This window comes from Vanacampus margaritifer, chromosome 4 (assembly GCF_051991255.1).
Source record: "Vanacampus margaritifer isolate UIUO_Vmar chromosome 4, RoL_Vmar_1.0, whole genome shotgun sequence".
NCBI classification, from domain to species: Eukaryota; Metazoa; Chordata; class Actinopteri; order Syngnathiformes; family Syngnathidae; genus Vanacampus; species Vanacampus margaritifer.
This window is the reverse complement of record NC_135435.1, coordinates 23,247,343-23,269,160: the sequence shown is the minus strand read 5'-3', so window position 1 is coordinate 23,269,160 and position 21,818 is coordinate 23,247,343. Positions and strand designations below refer to the sequence as shown.

General features: G+C 38.8%; 1 protein-coding gene across 12 annotated transcripts in view; it reads right to left on the bottom strand.

The window, feature by feature from the left end:
• Positions 1–21,818, bottom strand: part of celf6 (CUGBP Elav-like family member 6) — a 187,837-nt gene that overhangs the window by 7,283 nt on the left and 158,736 nt on the right. For 4 of the 12 annotated variants that reach the window (XM_077563750.1, XM_077563751.1, XM_077563754.1 and 1 more), the window contains exons 8-12: positions 19,056–19,202; positions 16,129–16,191; positions 14,556–14,636; positions 11,454–11,597; positions 3,804–3,953 (exon numbers count right to left, since the gene is read on the bottom strand). In XM_077563750.1, the coding sequence (XP_077419876.1) occupies positions 3,826–3,953; positions 11,454–11,597; positions 14,556–14,636; positions 16,129–16,191; positions 19,056–19,202 (563 nt within the window). In that variant the 3' untranslated portion in view covers positions 3,804–3,825. Of the gene's footprint in view, positions 1–3,803; positions 3,954–8,164; positions 8,628–11,453; positions 11,598–14,555; positions 14,637–15,589; positions 16,040–16,128; positions 16,192–19,055; positions 19,203–21,818 lie in introns of those variants that run through there. The other 8 variants (XM_077563752.1, XR_013293851.1, XR_013293852.1 and 5 more) reach the window with 8 other exon arrangements.

The following is a 21,818-nucleotide window of genomic DNA, read 5'->3' as shown; positions in this document are numbered from 1 at the left end:
CTGCACCTCACTCTGTCACATTGGGTAGACACCTCCATAAAAGGCTCCTAGAACGTTAAGAGGTGTACTCAGAGCCACAAAGGCGCCTGCAGTGACCCCCCCCACCCGGGGCAGACAGTCCCATGGGTGCATCCGGCTAGACAAAAGGAAGGGCAGAGTCACCTGCCTTTGAGAAAACGCACTCTCACTCAAATGGACTTATCAAGGTTTGACCTGGTCAGAATAAAAACTTCCAAAGTAAGAATCTTTTTTTCAGAAAATCTGATGCTGGCACGTAAACAATTGACATGATGGGATCATCCTGTTACCAACAGAATCCATTCAGTATGGCTGCACGGTGGTGATATTTTTCTGCTAATGCGGCTAGGCGGTGCCGCTAGCTGCTCTGTTGCCACAGTGTAATCTGTTTTCAGCCTCATAAATAAATAAATGAGAAGTGATTCTGGTGTTGGGCAAACAAAACAATCTTGCACGAGCGAGGCCCGCGCAGATGGAAATCCACCGAGAAGTGGAGTGTCAACATTTGCCCGCGCTCTCGGCGAGATTTAATTGGCCGCGCAAACACGCCGGGGTCAACTCGGCGTCAAGCCATCTCGCCACTAAACAGCTGTTGATTGCATTTGGAAGAAGGTCCTTTTTTGCAAAGACTTTCATACGAAAACACAAATAATAGCTTGCTTGAGGAAAAGCTGAACGTGAGGAAATGGTGATATAGAGAAACAATGATTGTATGATTACCCAGAATGAATGAATCCACTTAATTTTGAATTAATCAGTTGAATTTAAAATATTGTTTAAACCCTGGAGAACCCACGGGGTCAAATTTGGCCCCTATAAATTCTGCTACTCAAATAACAAAGACTTTTTTTTTTTTTTACAAATTTAACTTCAAAAGTCCAGAGTGCCACTTCTGACCCCTGCATGGGGCTATCTAGTGGATGAATATTGCACTTACATGAGGCAGAGTGGTGGTGACAACATGCTGTTTTGTTGAGCTGGAAATCAATCCAAACAAAACCATCTTCTCAGCAAACCATCAGATGGTAAAATCATTTTTTTTGTTAATCTATTTCATATCATGTTGCAGAATGCCTAGGAGTATGTTATATATATAAATTTTTGATAAATTAGCAACTCTGAGCTAGTTAAAAAAAAAGGGTTTAAATTGAAAAAAAACCCATATATTTTGGTGTTCAGTGAACTTACAGCAGTCATTTAATGTATAATTCATATTTTTTCAAATAAGAAAAGGGTTCTTGGGTTCTCCAGGGTTAAAACACTGCCTGCACAGTCAATGATTTTATGGGCCTCTGACAATTTAATTCACTTTACATTATTACCTATGGAAACAAAAGTTGCTTGGAAGCAAAACGGTGCTCAATTTTGGAAGTCCCTCCGATACATGAACCCTACAGGAGAAAGTTAAAGCATCACAAGGCGCACACCATTCAGCAGCATAAAAGGGTTAAGGAAGACCAATGAGCGAGTTTAGCGCAGCAGTTATATTAACAGATGCAAGAAAGTCATCAGTTATGCTGCACTTCACATGTGTTTAACCCCTCGGCGTTATTGTGACCATTTTTTGGCTTTTTGATGGTTCTGACCAAGCCATTTCAAAATAAAATACTGCTCACGGGTTAAACTACGCTCATGTCATGCAACGCAGTCACAGTCCCACCACATGATGTAATCATAAGTTAAACGCCACCATGGCGCCAACCTGGCTGGCTCCCGTGATGGGCGTGGCTATAGCGAAGCACGGGCATCTCACACTGTAATTGGCCAATCGGGTTGCCGGGTTGGTGGAAAAGGAGACACACGTACACTTATGTCACAAAGTAGCCGCTTTTCTTGTTACGATTGCTACACACCACAATGATTAGGTAAACAAAATCAACAAACAAAAGGATTGACATGTTAAATAGAAATGACAAATAATTATAATCACATCACCATAGAAAGTCATTTGTTACTCTTTGTGGTGGCGAGGACAGATTCCCAGACAACTCGCGGTCTGAAAAGGATGAATGGATGTTTTTTTCCGCTTTTTTTTTGTACAGATAACCCTGAAGGCAGAAATGCATATTTCAAAAACCCTCCTGTCTGCAGTAATTGGATTTGCCTTGCATTGTTTGCGATGAGGTCGGCCACACAGTGAGGGGCGCACTCTTTCTTTTTATTTATTTATTTATTTTTGCATTAGGTTTATCTTTTCTGCACAAAAACACAATTTATGAGTAGCTTCTTCCCGGTAGAAGAGAACACCGCTTGATCTTTTTTTTTTTTTTCCCCCTTTTTAAATAAAAATTTCACCAACCAAAATTAAGTATCAGAGAGGAACACAATGGGCCTCAGAGTTTATCGTCATATGAAAGTTTTTTTATTATTACTTTTTTTAACCAAAGGGAAACAACATTGAAGTTTTATTATAGTTTTTTCTTCATTATTATGTAGATGGCGAGGAAGGCTGGAAAACCAGCAGCTGCTGAAAAAATTGGATAAAGTTAGTTGAAGGTTGAAATAGACTTTAAAAAAAAAAAGCCATTTTGGACCAGGTGTCTATTCAAGGAACGATGCAAAGCTTTGAGTGTACAAGGTGTACGGTGGGAAATTTTGAATCAGGCATCTACTATTAGAATTAAGGTGTGAAAAAAAAAAAAAAAAAGAGAGAGAGCAATGATGATGACATGTCAAATCAGTAAAATTACTGAATGAACAATACTGAGCTCTCCAGAAAAAAAAAAAAAAAAAAAAGAATTAAGGTGTGAAATTTGATCTATATCTTAGGGAAAAGTTACACAATTTTGAACTGATTAGCTATTACGATAAAGTGTAACATTTTGGTACTAAGTCTCTAATAACGGTAAGGTTATTTATTCTTCATTCTGTGTCTAACGGGAGAACAATATATATTATGAGTATAAGAAGTGAAGTTTTGGACTTGGTGTCTGGGGGAAGCAATATTTTAGAAGTTTGGAACATGTGTCTGGTAAGGTGCACAATTTACAACCTGGTCTCTAATTAGGGTAAAGAGTCTCTTAAGAAGGAAGCACAACTATTTATGAAAAAAGATAAAGATAAAAGATATTTATTATGTCAAAGGAAATCAAAAATATTTAGCCGGAAAGGTACACTGAAGATGATTAGCTCTCATTTTAAAAAAACATGTTGGTGCTGCTGTTTTGGTTAGCAGTAATATTTAAAGTGTCAAATATGAACTGAGGTACTTAAAGTTACTACCTTTTTGTATAAGGGGGAAATATAACTTAAATATCCAAAGAACATTTAAAGAAAAAAAAGAAGATCATTATTTTGGTTATCTTGAGCCTGCAACGCTATCATATGCGCTTATTTTCAAGCAGGTTGCCTTATTGTAAATGAAAATTGAAATTCCTCATTGTACAGCCCAAATTGCTGTAATCTGTCTTTCCAACGCCCGACACGGTCTCGGCGGGCTGTCGGCTTTTTGTGGATTTGTTCGCCCGACAACACCGCATTGATTGTGAACACTGTCTCCAGTTGTCAGGTAATTATGCACAGCTGGGTATTGATGATGTCATCAATTTCGCAGTGGCAAATCCCGCCGTTGTTAATGGGATTCCGAACCCCACAGATACGATGATTCTTTTCAGAGGGCAAATTTCACAACATTTAGTCTTTCGCGGGAACAGGGGTGTATTGATTTTTTTTTTTTTCATTTGTATTTATTTTCTTTTTTCATATCCTAAATTTGCTGTTGCTCAACACGGTTGACATCGGCACGACACCTAAGATGCAAATTTGAATAAGGGTTGTCCTCATACCTTGATCAGGACTGTAGACCAGTCAGTAAGGTCGGTTGGCATCCTTTGGCCGCTTTAGCTGCACCTTCAGCCTCTTCATGCCTATTTGAAAGCCATTCATGGCTTGGATGGCGGCTTGGGCGCTAGACGGGTTATCGAAACTCACAAAGCCTGAGACGAGACCACAGAGGGGCGGGAGGGGGTTACAAAAGGGAATTGGGAGAGTGGAAGAAAAGGGAATATCGGCAGGGATGGAGAGGGGTGACGGGAGGAAGATGAGATGAGACAGTGTTTGAAAGGAGGCCCCTTTTAACTGCAACAATGAGATGACAATAGCTCTTTGTTTTGTCTTTTCAGCTCATTAATTGAAATTCTGGGAATTAAGAAAAGATTACATAAAATAGCACAAAAGGCTAATAAGGCGGATAATACGATCAAACACAAGGCGCTATTAGAAACTCAAAGTGGAACTGCACTAGTGAAGAAAAAAAACAAACATAAAAAGGTGTGAAAAGATTAAATAGTAAAGAGATTTGCAAGAAGCATATCATCGTTAAAACCACATTTTCACCAAGTGTTCATTAATTTCAAGTGGTTCGTATTAGGGACGGGCTTTGCTCGCTGTTTAATATCACTTCTCCGGGTACAAAAATGTTATGTTCATTGAAGACTCTACATTGTCCAAAGTTCTGAATGTGATTTTGAGTGGTTGGTTATATGCACCCTACGATTGGCTGGCAACGAGTTCAGTCTTGCACAAAGTCAATAATGATTGGCCCGTCAACCTATTAAAGAACAAGAATGAAAGTAGTGTGAAGTAATACATCCTACATTAATCATGGGAATTTTGTTTGTTTTTGAGCTGGTTTACCAGGCTCGGTTCCCTAAAAAGAGATGGCTCCAAAATAAAAGAAAATTTCCAAAATATGTGCAAATGGATTACTAATTCAAAAAATACATGATAGAATATTCATTATCAGTATTTATTTATCTTTATACAAGTCACATCTAGGGATAGACCGATGATCGTCCTGGCCGATTATCGGTGCCGATATTTGGTATTTTGACGAATATCGGCATCGGCCTTTTTTTACAAGTCAGAAGGCCGATGAAGCTGCTATATCACTGAGCAACGAATACTTGCGAACTTAGTGAATTTGGGGCGTTTGTCAGGGTTCGTAAAATGTTGCAAAAATTTTAACAGACAGTTTTTACTTGTCACAAGTAGTTTTTCTTACTGTAAAGAAATTTTGAACATGTTCAGACAATTTTTCATCTTTGAAAACCTTTTACGAACACTGACAGAAACCCCCAAAAAGTTCGCAAGCATTTATCAATCATTGTTCTTAACAGATAAATTTAAAACTAGGTTAAGTTCAGGCAACTTTTTATTCATGTATGTATTGAAAATTTCACTTTATAAGAGATGCTGCTATATGCCGATGCTGCAGGGAATTCCCTGTACTTTTTGTTTTTGTTCAAAATCTAAACAAAAGTAAGTGAAAGTTTGACATTTCATTTATGGTTTTGTTAAATTTTAAAAACGTAACTGTCTATTCTCTATATGTTCAAATAAAAAAAATAAAAAAAACTTTAACAAATATGCTCAGTGGCATTTCAACAAAGTGAAGTTTTTTATTTTTGACGTTAATATTTTCTGTTATACTGCAATTAAATATCGGCTCCAAATATCGGTTATCAGCCTCCTTGACTAGTAATAATCAGTATCGGTATCGACCCTGGAAAAGACATATCGGTCTATCACGACTCACATCATATAAAGTGCTACCAAAAAAAACAAAAAACAAATTTCCATGAAAAAGGTGTACAATCTTTGTATATTGCTGAACGTTTGAAGGAGCAGCAAGTTGCAGGAGACACACACATTTAACCCTAAATGAAATAATATGATCAAAAGTATGTCGTTTGTGGAGCGAATTTTAAGTTTGCAAAGTCGGCATTCTGCCCTTAAACTATCTATTAACTTTAAAATTACTTTTTCTTTCATTAGCCAGGGGTCGACGGCATCGTGTGGTATTTTAGGCTGTTTGGTTACAAATAGCTGATAATGGACTAGTTAGCGCAATAGTGTAAGAATATGTTACATGGCACAAGAAGGCACACTCAGTTACTACCATTCATTTTAAGAAGCATAGGGTTGTGATGGATAGACAATAGCATATTTACATTGTAAAAACAGTTGGGTCAAAAATAACCCAACAATGGGTCAAAAATCGATTTGACCCAACTTTGAGTCAAGAATTGGGCCTTTTAGTGTAAAACAACTCATAAATATTGGTCAGATCGTTTACTTGGGTAAAAAAAAAAAAAGAGGGTCATTTTGTATAAAACAACACAAAAAGTTGGGTCAAATTGACTCATAAAGTGAATCGGCCCATTTTTGATCCATAATTGGGTTGCTTTTGACCCAACTGTGTTTAGAGTGCAGGCACATGCACACATTTGCGTCATGTCACCACTGTTGGAATGAAACTATATTGTAAACTATGGGACTATGTTGACCCTGTATTCAAAAGAAGAGGACTAGTTAACTAACTAGTTGACTCATTAACTAGTGTTTCTTTTCAACGCAAATATAATCGAGGCATGCACATGACAGAGTCGTCAGTCATTTTCCCAGATTAGCATGAATGGGGATCGTTTTGCCTGCAAATCCGTTATTGATGTGTAAATGTTCGACGTACGTGTCAAAGCGCGCAGGCGGGTAAAGGGCACCGGGTTGGGGGTGGGGGTTACGGGATGTAGACGCCTGCAGCACTGAGTTATCACCCGGGTGTCACGGCGCAATGAGAGCACAGGTTCCCACACCGGGACTGCGTGCCCGTTCTTATCAGACACGCTAGTGATTGACGGCGCAAATTTTCCGCCTGCCAGCTGATTTCATCGCACTGCTACGGGTCCAATTTAATTTGGGGGTAGAGGGCAGGCTTTTGTCAGTGCGGATGAGATAAGGCTGCTGCTTTTACAAACCTTTTAAACAAACGGAGCAGGCAAGGGCCTGTCAGTTGGCAGTGATCTCCCCCCCCCCTCCCCTGCCCCCCGTTCCAAATCCCCCACCATCCACACACACCACTCGCGCACTTGTGATCCTAGCAAGCGCATTTAATGAATCGCCACACCTCACATTTACATCCTCATGCCAGAAAGAGGTGATAGGAAGTTGGGGAGGAAGGAGGCAAAGTGTTGTTAGAGGGCGGCAGGAAGTCGAAAGCTACTGGAAGATTTCTGGACATCATTTAATTGGCTGTTTTCACAAGATAGTTTCGGGGCTGATTTGGTGCATGTGGGTGGTTTGTTTGGGAAGGAATCAGCAAACCAAGAGACTGCAGAGTTAACTTTGTAGAATTGATGTCGTACAAAGTATGAATGGCATTTGGCTTCATTTCCATGACGAAGGAAAATAAACGGCGTCAATATTCTGGATAGCTCTAAATGAACATTCAATCTCTGAATGTTGTCAACGCCTGATTTGCATCAGTGTTGTATTGAGTCGGATAATGTGACATTGGTGAAGTCTGTGTGGATCTGAGTTCAGTTTCCCACAGCTGACATTGTACTTCTGTAGATGGCAAATTAGTTGAAAGTGAATTGCAGTTAAGTGGTGCTCTCCAGTTTGTATGAATTGCTCCAAGATGAGATTAATCAACAATTTCCATAATTAATCAGTTCATTAATCAATATTTAGGACAGTACAAGTTTATTTTGGTGCTTTAACGCTTTATTTTGTCTTATCATTTTTGTTTGAGGGTTTAGCGCTTGAGAGTAGGTGCAACTGAATGATAAAAATAAAGGAAAAAAAAAATCAAGTTTAATTTAACCTACTAAAGCAGGGATGGGCATACTTCCTAACAGAGCTGTGCAATTAATCGACAATCAATTACAATTTCAATTATTACACTCTGCAATTACAAAATCAACATAATCGTAAAAGAAAAAAAGATTATTAATACTAATTTTTAAATGTTTAAATTTATACATTTGCACATTTTTTTTTTTAAATAACTATTTTAATAAATTTTGTTTAATCCAAAAGGAACTGGCATTATTATAGTGTTTCAAACAATTTTGTCTTAAATTAATATTTTTATTAGTTTTTTACGTTTTAACATTTTCTTGATTTCTACCCAAAAATAAATGATCGTCCTACTGCTCAGTGCACATGCTGCGCTCCAACTTCAAGCCAACATAAATAAATAAATAAGTATATATAATATTATAAATTCTTACATGCCTTTCTTAATTGTAGTGTTTCTATTTTTTTTAATTGGTCTTAATATTTTTAAATTTTTAAACGTTTTCTTGTTTTGTACCAAAATAAATAATTGTTTGAATAATTGTGATTTTTTTTTATTTCCATAATTGAGCAGTGTCACGTGTGGGTTGTGTTTTTTTCGTCCCCAAAAGGAAAGGGCCGACCGACCCCGCCAGGGCGAAAGTCACTCAGTTTAATGAAATAACAAAAAGCGCACAACACGTGGACAAGGGCTTGTTTTAACAAAAGGCGACGACGACAAAAAGGTGTACGTCGTGGGCATAAACAGGAAAACACAAAATCACGCCGGAGGGCGGATAAAACAGAGAGGAGTGTAGGAGACAAAAAAGGGAACAGCGCTACTAGTCTAATTTCTAGTGGTGTCCACAACACCAAGAAGGATTGCTGCAAGGAATGTAGCAATATCAAAAAACGTCAGGTACTGCAAGTAGCGTCGCGGAACAATAACCCGACACTCCTCTCTGTTGCTGCCAGGCTTTTATTTCAGCCTGATGACATAATGGGCAGCAGGTGTGTCGGCAAGATCCGCCCTCCGGCCGTTTCCCCAGCAACTGCAAGGGAGAAAACGGAAACATAACAAGCAGCTCTACTTCCTAACCAGATGTATAACAAAAATGCTATTTTAGATATGGACAGGATACATGCTGTTAATAGTTAATATATTTCATTTTTGATAATGCATTTTTCAATGCATGTATACAAGATCCACTATCCTAACCCAACAAGAAGCAAATAACAAAATATCCACACACTGTATTTTCCCCCCCAGTGCAAAGGTCTATCGCAAAAAAAGGACCAGTTGGGGTTGGGGGATTCATCGAAGCGCAATTCAGAGTGTCGCCACCAACTGCCCATCCCTGTATTAAAGTAACAAGTAACGCTCCTACATGTTAAACACAGGATTGTTCAACCGCCCCACCTCTTCGTAAAACGAGATTTTAAATACGAGTTCACTGTTTGTATTTTTTACTTTGTCTATGCAGCCGACAAGACCGCATGTGCGGCGTAGACAGAAAACGATTACATAAATAATTGAGACAAGATCGTTGTCTGGGAAAAAGACTTCCATTTACTTTTTTTTTTTTTTCCCTGGTAACTCTCCAGAAAAAAAAAGACTTCCATTTACATTTTTTTATTTTTTTTTCCTGGTAACTCCCAAAAGAAAAAAAAAAAAAAAGACTTCCATTTACTTTTTTTTTTTTCCTGGTAACTCTCCAGAAAAAAAAGACTTCCATTTACATTTTTTTTTCCTGGTAACCCCCCCCCCCCCAAAAAAAAAAACCCAAAAAAGACTTCCATTTACTTTTTTTTTTTTTCCTGGTAACTCTCCAGAAAAAAAAAGACTTCCATTTACATTTTTTTATTTTTTTTTCCTGGTAACTCCCAAAAAAAAAAAGAAAAAAAGACTTCCATTTACTTTTTTTTTTTTTGGAAGGAAGATTGCACCTGCTTTCAAACATGAATAGGCATACTTAGAAAGCCTCATTCTCTGCAGTTTTCTCAAACCTTTCTAGCTCACTTTACCATTCGTTCTTACGCGTGTACCGTTGAGCATAATAGCCACTCATGTTAACACTTTGCCCTTTAACCACGCCAAACATTTTAAGCGGAAATATTCTTCTTTTTTTTTTTTAGACAGTGCCTACTTTGTTGGTGTCAAAGCCTCCAGTCCATAGCCACAGTATTAAAACACGGTAAGCCATCAAAGACCTTTTTTTCTGACAATATTTTAACCCTGGAGAAACCACTGGGTCCAATTTGGCCCCTATAAATTCTGCTACTCAAATAACAAAGACCTTTTTTTTTTTTTTTTTTACAAATTTAACTTCAAAAGTCCAGAGTGCCACTTCTGACCCCTGCATGGGGCCATCTAGTGGATGAATATTGCACTTACATGAGCCAGAGTGGTGGTGACAAGATGGCTGGCAACATGCTGTTTTGTTGAGCTGGAAATCAATCCAAACAAAACCATCTTCTCAGCAAACCATCAGATGGTAAAATTGTTTTTTTTTTGTTAATCTATTTCATATCATGTTGTAGAATGCCTAGGAGTAAGTTTTATATGTATATTTTGATAAATTAGCAACTCTGAGCTAGTAAAAAAAAAAAGGGTTAAAATTGAAAAAACATATATTTTGGTGTTCAGTGAACTTATAGCAGTCATTTAATGTATAATTCATAATTTTCCAAAGAAGAAAAGGGTTCTTGGGTTCTCCAGGGTTAATTAACAACTGAGACTAACACGAATTGCCGTCCTCTCCCACGGCGTGACGGACAGTGAGGAAGGTGTCTCTGTCCTGAGAAGGACGTGGGGGTTACGGAGTTGGGGTTTGCTGAGCGCCTCATAGACAATCATGTGGAAGAGATGCTGAAAGAAAGCCAATGCCGGGAGTCTTCCGCGCGCTCTCCTGGGTGTTGCTGTCCAACTGAATCAACAGTAAGGTCCGCACCAGTCTATTATTATCTCTTTAAGCTTGTGGAGTCCACCTGCACCGACTCCACCATGAACTGGTTGCTGTGGTGGGGGAGGCATAAAGAAGGGGGCAAAAGTGGGATGCTGTTGCTAAGGGGTGGGAGAATAGGCCAGGAAGAGGGGGATGGGAATGCTGTATTCCAAAAGTGAAGGGGAAAAAAATGGCACGCTGATGTATCCTTACATGCATTGTTTATATTTTGCGCTCATTGACAAGCTACATTATCTTTTTTTTCTTCTTCTTCAGCTCTAAACTCCATTCTGGCCTTTTCTCCGGATTTTCACACCACAGAAAAGTTCAAACTTCGGAGTAAATGTCAGTTTTACAGTTGCCATGTTTACTTTGCAGTGGCGTACAGATGTCTGTTACGACCACATGATGGTATCAAAGTAAAGTTGATTTGGTCTATGACACGGGACCACCAGGACATTTGATATCCACAACGTGTGTTTTCAAGTGAATTAAGGAAATAAATGGTAGGAAGTCTTTAGAAATGCAGAATGTAAATCGCCAGTAACTGATTAATAGTCTCGTCAAGATCCATAATCAAAATTCATTCTATCAGATTGTCTACAAATGTGTGTTTACTGCCTTAGCATGGTTCGTTAAAAATTAAATTACCCTTTATAACACATTATGGTGTTCCTTATTTTCGCCTCCCTCCCCATCGCTGTATTACCAACCTTCTCTCATAGGGTCGATTGATAACGTGAACCCCCCCCCCCCCCCCTGCTCGGTGTTTCGAAACACCACCTTTAAAATGTTAATTGCATCTTGATTAGGATACGGCGGGAATTAAGGAAAAAAAAAAGACAAATGCTAATTGCAGAAAAGAAACAAGAGGCATGAGAAGATTACAAAACGCAGCCGCATATCGGCTTCCACTCTTGATTTTGAACTCACCGAAACATTTGCTCTGATTGGTCGCTCTGTCCACAAAGACTTTCGCCGAGATGACGTTGCCAAAAGGGAGAAACATTTGCATGAGCTCGGCGTCACCGAATTCCTGGGGCAGGTGATAAATAAACAGGTTGCAGCCTTCTGGCCCTGGTGGAGAGAGGAGACGGCGCGGAGGAGATGAGTGACATCTGCACGACACTTTCACACAATTTTCTGTAGCACTTATCATCATTGGGGTCAAACTTGAGCTGGATTCTATCCCAGTTGAGATTGGATGAGAGGCGGGGTACACCTTGGACTAGGCATCAGCCCATATTAGATTTTGACAGTATGATAAACATTGCGGTATCACAGTATTTAAATAAGAGCTCTAAAATGACCTTTAAAAAACATATATATATAGTAAGTAAAACAGCATTTTTTCCCCCATTGAAAATAGTCTAGTTCATTTTCAAATAAAATATAGAATATTTGTTACAGAAGAAATGTGTACGTCACAGTATTTCATCAATGGTGAGCTATTTTTTAGAACTGACCCATTGGCTACTCATGTTATGCTTGGGGCTAACTTTAAAAAAGTAAAACATAATTTTTTTCTCCATTGAAAATAGTCTAGTTCATTTTCAAACAAAATATTAAATATTTGGTACAGAATAAATGTGTACGTCACAGTATTCATCAATGGTGAGCTATTTTTTAGAACTGACCCATTGGCTACTCATGTTATGCTTGGGGCTAACTTTAAAAAAGTAAAACATATTTTTTTTCTCCATTGAAAATAGTCTAGTTCATTTTCAAACAAAATATTAAATATTTGGTACAGAATAAATGTGTACGTCACAGTATTCATCAATGGTGAGCTATTTTTTAGAACTGACCCATTGGCTACTCATGTTATGCTTGGGGCTAACTTTAAAAAAGTAAAACATATTTTTTTTCTCCATTGAAAATAGTCTAGTTCATTTTCAAACAAAATATTAAATATTTGGTACAGAATAAATGCGTACGTCACAGTATTTCATCAATGGTGAGCTATTTTTTAGAACTGACCCATTGGCTACTCATGTTATGCTTGGGGCTAACTTTAAAAAAGTAAAACAATTTTTTTCTCCATTGAAAATAGTCGAGTTCATTTTCAAACAAAATATTAAATATTTGGTACGGAATAAATGTGTACGTCACAGTATTTCATCAATGGTGAGCTATTTTTTAGAACTGACCCATTGGCTACTCATGTTATGCTTGGGGCTAACTTTAAAAAAGTAAAACATAATTTTTTTCTCCATTGAAAATAGTCTAGTTCATTTTCAAACAAAATATTAACTATTTGGTACGGAATAAATGTGTACGTCACAGTATTTCATCAATGGTGAGCTATTTTTAGAACTGACCCATTGGCTACTCATGCTATGCTTGGGGCTAACTTATAAAAAAAAATTTTTTTTTACAAACACATCAGTGTTTGCAGCGTCCCTTTTGTCTTGCTCCCTCCCTCATCCGTGCGTGACTGCAGTTCTCCGCTCGTCGAAAAGGAAGGGAAAAAAGGTTAATTGGAGGCTTGTTTACTCAGCCAATTATATTGTGCCAATTATATTGTGCTCTGCTTAGAAGTCCCTTCAAAAAAAGAAGAGCTTTATTAACAGAGATAGTCAGTATTTGACAATAATCCCATTTACACCACTGACAATTCTGTGTCTTCGGTGACCCAAACGTGTGTTTTTTGGAATATGGGGACGAAGTGTGAGTATGTGAAGAAAAAAAAAGAGGGAGAACATGCTGAGGCAAATATGCTAACCACCAGTTAGAAACAGCACACATTTTCTAAAATTTTGAAAAGTGATATATATATCGTAGGCTATAACGTTCCAACAATTATGTTAATCCGACCGTTAACTAATGCTTGCTAATTGACTAGTTCATAGCATGGAGCCATAGTAGCCACTTGTTGCTATACTGTGTGTGTGAAGTTGTGTTTCATCAAAAAAGATGAAATAATAATATAATCTGCTAACAAAAAAATATATATACAGGGGTAAAACAAATGGTAAACTAAAACGTTGAGTTGAGTTCTTGGACTACAATAAAGACTAAAATGCTAGATTTATAAAAACTTTAACTAAAAACGGGATTGGGTTGACTAACTATGATAAAAAACTAATTGAAACTGGACTAAAACTGAGACTAAATCTAAAATAAAATGAACACTATTAGCATAGTAGTATGGTTGTGATTGGGGATGATCGTTAATTCATCATGTGAGGCAACATTCAATTTAGTACTAGGCGACAACCAACAGAAGCACTGTTGTTTCTGTCTCAACTAGTTTACTGAAGTCCAAGTGGTTTGTTAGCATGTCCGCCCCACAGTCCCCATAGCCTCCCATTGTTGACGTAATTTTCTTTAGATCTTGATTTTTTTTTTCCCCCGGCAATTTCTTCGAGATTGATTCAAAAGCCGGTTTCAGCCAAGCAGCGCACTTAACTCCGGACTTGGACCCTCACACGCACTCCCATGGTGGTAAACAAACTTTTTCTGGATTTGGAAGCACTTCATTTCATACGGTACATCCTACATGGAATATTCATGCCGCTCTAAGCTGTCTCCTACATACAATCATACAGATGAATAATTGAGATGGAGGAATTATGTCAAAAAGAGTCATTTAACATCAGCGCACATCCTTTGCTTTATTACATTTGATGCCATGGCCCACGTGAGTGTGTGCATGTCAGTGCGTGTGAATGCTTCTTCTAGTAATAGCGCTAAATGATTATGCATGCAGATAATTAATCTGATGAATATTTATAACCACTTAAATACATTGTAATGGACTGATTAAGCAGTCCGAGTGTGAATTAGTGGGCTTTTTGAATAATGACAGAGTAACTTTCGTCTCCTCGCTAATGTTCTTTAAATGCAGAGCCTTTTTTTTCTCACTTTTTTTTTCTTCATACACCAAGACGCCTTTTTCTTTTCTCATCATAACCTCACCCCCTTTTCTCTTTCCCCTTTCCCGTTGCTAATTCAAAGCGGCGCAGCAACATTAGAATGGAACACAGCAATTATCACCTTTTATCTTGGGTGGGCGCGTTCACCCGCTCTTACCTTCCCGCTGTTGCTGGGGAATGATGGTCGGTTGCTGTGGGAATGCTTGGCTGATTGGCGCATAGGCGGCGGGGTAGGCTGCTGTTGCAAAAGGGGGAGAAAGCAAGAGGGGTGGGGGATAATCGTTTCTCCGTTTTCATATTTGACGGAACAAATACGATGGTACTTTGTATTGAGCAACCCAAAAGGCGTACACAACTTTGGTGGAAAAATTTACCCCATACCTCAAACATTTGAATTTCATCATCATAAATGACCTTACGCGCACCTCGCAATTGATTACTGCAAAAAATATATATATATACATAGTGAACCCACGGAACCAAACCATTTACTTTTCAGGGTCAAGTTGTAAAATGAGTTCGAAATTATATTAAAATGTTTTGGGATCAGATTTTGCCATTTATTTACTAACCTTAGAACAAATTATTCCAAATATAATTGATCTCAGTGCAGTGCTACAGAAGTGTGGAACTGCCAATGTGGAGTAAACATTTTTGACTCGGGGCAAATACGGTTAAACGTATTTTCAAATACGTCTATTAATAATAATACTTCGTATTATGTCTACAGTCATGATTTCCATTCCACATTTTACCCATAATGCCACGGGGGATTGACTTGGGCATTTAGCAACTTTTTAGCATTTAGCCTTCAATTACATTGTACACTCTATGGGTCAAAAATGGACCGATCCTCTACTTGGGTCAATTTGAGTGAAGAAATGGGTCTTTTAGTGTAAAAAATAAAAATTGGTCAAATCCTTTACTTGGGTTAGACTTTTTTTTCATTTTGTATAAAACAACTCAGAAAATGAAGTCAAATTGACCCATAAAGTGGATCAGTCCATTTTTGATCCATAATTGGGTTACTTTTGACACAACTGTTTAACATATAAACGCACGTTCAAACATACTTAGAAATACTTTTGAACATATTTGCCAGTCAAAAATGTTTACTCCACATTGGCATTTCCATGTTTCCGTACATTGGGAAAAGTAGACCAAATTAAAGTTTGAGCAATGTCGCTGAATGGATTGTGGTCTCATTTCAAGGTATCACTGTATTCTTTTTTTTTCTTTTTTTGGGAGAGCTCAGTATTGTTAATTCGGTAATTTTACCGTTTTGACATGTCATCATCATTGCTCTCTTTTGAATGTTTTTTTTTTTACCACTGTATTCTAAAGCACCACACAAATTGTCAATAAGCAGCAACTCAGCCATGCATGAAGACTTGCGTCTCGTTAATGAGAGTCGATGCCAGGCAGCAATAAAAAGCCCGTGTCATCTCTCGTGTAGGCTATGACAAGTTCAGATCCTCAGCTCTTTGTGTATTTTTGGAATTAAGACCTTTTTTTTTTTTTTTGCGTGTGGGTGTACTATCAAGTCAATTCAAAATCCTTTCGCAATCCTAATGTAAAGCAGACTAATCTTGGTGGAAATTAGCCGGTTGTGGCTGCTATCTTTGCTTGTCAGAGTGTCTACTAGTGTGACAAACAGGGAGAGGAAGAGAGGGGGTGCAGATGGAGTGAGAGAGCGACTTTCGCGAGAGGATACGAAACAGACGGATCACCTGCGTAGTGTTGGACGCCGGCGTAAGCCTGCTGGAGAGGGTCGGTCACCGTCGGACTCTGTGCTGCAAGAGAGGCAGTGGGGTGGAAAAAAAGGGGAGGTGGAAAACAAAGAGGGTGGAGAGCGGTCAAGAGAGGCTCTGAGACAAAGACGGAAGATGTGATAGCAGCGTCCGCTCAGCAGTTCAGTTTGGCGCAGAGCTATGTGGTGGTCACTCTCACTCAGGGGAAGATTTTGATACATGTGACTTTTCGAACATTTTCACATGTGGATGCAGTATTTTTAGATCCCTTTGTACTCCGCCACATATCATTTAATATAACCGCATATTTAAAGAATACATTTATAATTGATATCAATGCAAACATTTCTTTCGTAAAGACCTTTTCATTCATATACCCTGGTCAAAAATGGACCGGTCCACTACTTGAATCAATTTGACACAACTTTCTAGGTCGTTTTCTATAAAAAAATAAAAATAAAATTGGTTGTTCTGTATTCAACAACCCCCAACAATGGGTCGTTTTGTATAAAACACAACAAAAATGGGTAGTTTTGTATAAAGTAACCTTGAAAGTTAAATCAAATCAAGTCCATCTTCGCCCCAAATTGGATTATTGACTAGGGATGTAACGATAACAGCAATATTGTGAGATCACGATATTAAAACTGCCACAATATCACGATATTAACAGCAGCACATCTTTTAAAAATGTCAGGTTGATTTCCATTTGTGCGGTTCTAGCACCCTCTGGTGGCTAGTTTTTTAGTGCAGTTTAGCTTTCACAAGGCATGTTTTAGCCTTTCTATGTTTAAAATCCACGCTAATGGTCAGGTGAAGGAGAATGTAATATGCTTGTGAACCGAATCAATATGTGGAGAAACTCAATGTGTGAACACATTAGCAAGTAAGTGCCTCGATATTAAGTGTTATTAGATTGTTTATATGCATTGCTGTTATGTACAAAATCACAATATTGTGTATGTTTGTGTTTTTAGTATGAGCTAATTTGTTTTACAATATCGAGACCTTTTTTTATATTGCCAACCTCTCCACAATATCGTGATAATTATCGTATCGTGACCTTCATATCGTGATAATATTGTTACAGACGCTCCCCTACTTACGAACATTCGAGTTACGAACAACGGTACATACAAACATGTCTGCGCGCATGTCAAAAAATGTTCGGAAAGAGATGCTGTAAGTTAGATTTTTTATTGCGCACCTTTTTCCGAGTACTGTAGTGCTTCTTTCCGCCGCTAATACCGACGCTTGGCGCTGTGAGAGCTCACCCAGCATTGGAGGCTCAGCAACGTGTCGAGGAGGAGGAAGAAGAAGAAACGCCTGTCGCTCATAGATAAAGCCATCGCACTCTTCGAGCAGCAAGACCCAAATATTGAACGTTGCACAAAGGTTGCAAATCAATTGAATGATGCCCTACAGTGCTACCGCATCATTTATGATGAAAAAAGAAGAAAACTGTGCAATCGTCGTTAGATCGCTTCTTTCGGCCAGTTTCTAGTAAATCCTCCAACCCTCATCTTCTTCTCCGCGACCCTCAACTTCTTCCTACATTGAAGTTACGGAGGAGGAAGTAACTTTTGAAGCCCATTCCAGTGACGACGAAGAACCTCTCATGATATAAAATCCTCCTCTTCCTCCTCCATCAAATCCTTAAGCATCGAGTACATCTTCCAAAAGTAAGTTAAACTTCATTTTATTTATCTTATTACGTACATGTACATACTGTGTGTGTCTCTCGCTCTCTCTCTCTAACATACGTAGTACAGTACTGTACGTATTCTCTTTAAACATAAATTATAATACAAAATATAGCACTGAAGCAACTTACGAACAAATTCACCTTACGAACGATCGCTCGGAACGTAACTCGTTCGTAAGTTGGGGAGCGTCTGTATATATATATATATTGTTATATATTATAATTATACTGTGATGTTTGGATATCGTTACATCTTTATTATTGACCCAACCGTTCTTAGTGTACAGTCAGTGTCAATCAAAATAATTACTCTCACAGCATAGCAAGCAAACAAGATTGCTGGGAAGTCATTCTATATCATACCATCCACTGTCATGGTTTCATGAAATAAAATGCGTACATGTACCAATCTAGCCCAACACATTCATAATACAAGTAAAAAACAACGTCTAGGACAACCACTATAAAAGGGATAATGTTATCGCTCTTTTTGTAATTTGACTTGTGCCATCACATTGCCATGATGTCCCACTATTTACATGAAGCCGAGGCAGATATTGCCATGCCCCCCCCTGTAAACCTTCATGCAGTTCAGTTGCTGAAAGTTACCTGTGGTGAGCTAATGTGAACTGCAGCGCTTTGAGGAAATCTGGCTTAACTGACTGTGGAGAGCCATCAGGGGGCAAGATCACACTGAGAAATGGCGGATATTTGGGTTGTCATCCCCCTCACTTCTTCAAAATTGCCTGTTCGACCCAGATGTTTGCATCAAATATTAATAACGTGCCAAACAAACCACTTTGTAGTTCATTACAACTGCCGCTCTCTTTGCATAATATACAAGCAAGGGAGCGTGAGTCCTGTCACTTCTCCAGGAATCATTCGCAGACAGCATCAAGAAGCTCAGGACAGGCTGACGCACGTCAAATTAACCAGAATGGATTGAAGGGTGAAATGATTGATTCATCATCATATGGCGGTTGGCCGCTCTGAAATCTGCCAAAGATGCAGTCGACCGGCCCTAGAGCTTAAAAGGCTTCAAATCAAAAAGACACGTCACAGGAGGGTAAACTGGAAAAAAGAACTTTTAAAATCGTAACATGCGACGCCATTCATCGTGTCAGATGTGACAGGTTGTTCATCAGGTGACATTTTTTGGTTAGACAACGAATCCTTACCGCAAAACAGGTTTTCATCTCACCTGGGTAAGGGTGAATGCCGTTGGTGTAAATTGGCTCGGACGTGTGCTGCCCATTGGTTTGTGGCGCGAGGGCACTGAAGCCGTTGACCCCGATGGGCGTGGCTATGCTGGGGACGGTTGCAGTGATGCCTGGGGGTGTGCTGGTGCCTGAAAATATATATGCGAAAATATTTGTTTTTGTTGTTGTTGTAAATAAATGAAAAAGAAGGAAATGACATGTTGCAGTCTCAAAACAGAGCAACATAATGTGTGTAATCTTTGTAGAAAAGAAGGAAGGCGTGTGTGTTATGACAGGGGCACGCAATTCAATTTAAAAAAAATTGTTATTGTCCTAGCAAGGCAATTTAAGAAAAACATTAGCCACCGTATAATATTTGATACACTTAAGGTGCTATTTTCTTTTGGTGGGTGGGGGGGCATTTTACCACACACTGAATAACAAGATGAATTAGCTGTGTGTTGCTTTCCTTTGTTAGCTTTGCAAAAATGTAAGCTAGCAGGCTTGCGGTTGTCTGCTTAACCTATTTCTGTCTGTAATTACTCCAATAACAGCTGTGGATAGTAAACAGTGTCACTCCCTCTTGGCTTCGGGGATTTTCTTTTACCCAACATGAAAAGCTATCTTCACTTTCAATCATTTGCTCAAAACAATATCCGATTGTTGACCGATGCGGCTCCACCAGTCTCAACCTGCTATTCTGATTTAATATTGCTTTTGTGGAATATGAATTAAGCAGCAAAATCCACCTGTTTTTTATCCATCTCAGGGGGCGGCCGTTTTGCCACTTCCCGTCAACTGAAAATGACATCACAGTACCCACAGGCTCAGCAAAATGGCCGCCACGTGAGATGTTTTCCATCTTTTTTTCTTCTTCCTATTCCTCCTCTCAGCTTGCGGTCTTGTATGTAAAGTACCAAATGTGGGATAGGGGGCACAAGTTGGCTCTTGAATTTGCAGACAGAGGGCTAGAGCAAGAAATCACCAGGCCAGGTTGAGTTTTAATACTACAGACAAAGAATTTGCTATTGTCCGGGACTCTGGCACTGATGTTGCCATACATCCAATTATCTGAATGTGTGAAGCCGTAACTGCAACTATGGACACGGCTATTTCACGCTTCTGTAAGTTCCATGTGCAAGGCATGAGCAGTTTAATGCTGCGAAATGTGGACTGTGGAGGAACGACTTGTTTTGAAGGACCGTACTGGCAGCCAATGGAGATATTCCACTTAGTAAAACATGTTGTATGTGGTTCTTTAGCTATAGTTTTATAATTGTATGACTATGTAGCAGGACAGTGAGAAAAAGCCAAAACCATCATCTAGTGGACTCAAATTCCACATCAATAACATGCCACTTATCCACTAGTGAAGTATGACTTCTCCTGAGAACACTTATCGAATCCGATTGAACAGAACTTAATCGTATTTTATGTATCGTTAATTTGAATAATTTATAATTAGTCAATGCATCACTACACATTTGAATCAGTCGGCCTCAAATTCATTATTTTCTCTATATTAATCCTATCGAACTATCCCTGAACTAACAGCTCAAATCCAAATCATAACATGGAAAACTAGGATTAGCATCATTTCTGATTCAAAGAAATTGTAAATGAGCATATTTGAAGACGGTAAACATCCAAAGACCCAAATATGAGTCTCAGGAAGGAGATTGTTTTGGATGTAGGAGGCTGCCTTGTCACCTTGTCAGCGCCCTTTTGTGCTGATGGATTTTTATTTTTATTTTAATCCAAGGCGAAGGGCATTTAAGGCATCCGGGATTACGTTTGATAGGCATTACCTGGTATGTGTAGGCCTTGTGGATTACAAATGCTCCGTACAGCGTGGAGGCACTTTATTTAATGTATTTGCAATGACCCTGCCTTTCAGGCCGCCTGCCTACTTAGTGTCGAGCCGTCAAAAAAAAGTCTTTGGTGACAACGGTTGAGAAGGTAGTTCAGACCCAGGTCCGGGATTATCGCCTTTGAGTCATCGCTCTTGTATTTGTTCGACCAAGGACTCTGAATCCAAAGTCATCAGGATTGGCCGCGTTCCCATGGGAAAAAAAAAAACATGCACCGTCACAGAGAGCGAGTGACAGCAAGGCAGTGAGAGATAATGAGAGCGAGAGGAAGAGTGTAATGTGGAGGGAATGCCGTACATGGCCTACCATCTTGGCCTCCTTCGACGCAAGCTTCTTTCAGCCCGGAAAGTGAAATCTTAAAAAATGTAACAAGGGCATATGTACAAAGACCTTGGATGAATTCATTACTGCCGCTTCTCACAATCCTGCCAATAAAAATTGGTTTCCAACAACTACTTGGAATTCTTGAAAGTACTTTTTTTTAACATAACTTTTTCAAGGCTTGAAATGTGCTTGCATTGTAGATGATACATTTTCTGCCCAAAACATTTGTGTGAAACTGGGAATCCAAAAGTCTATATAAGCATAATATGGTTGTATTCGAATGGATCCCCCCCCCCCCCACCACCACCACCACCACCTAATCGACTCCACTATTAGTCTTTGAAATCTGTGAGTTCTACTGTTTTTTTGTTTTTTTTTGAGTTTTTGGATGACCAGAATAGCCTAATAATAACTGGGTGTATTGTCAAATTATTAACTACAGATATATTTAAAATGAATGAATAGCCTGTTTTAAATTAATATGTGGATTATTAATCCTTCAGTCAACGAATTAGGGAAAGGAGAAAGTGTATTTTTCTTTGCAAAATTTTGTGCAGATCCCAGCTGTGT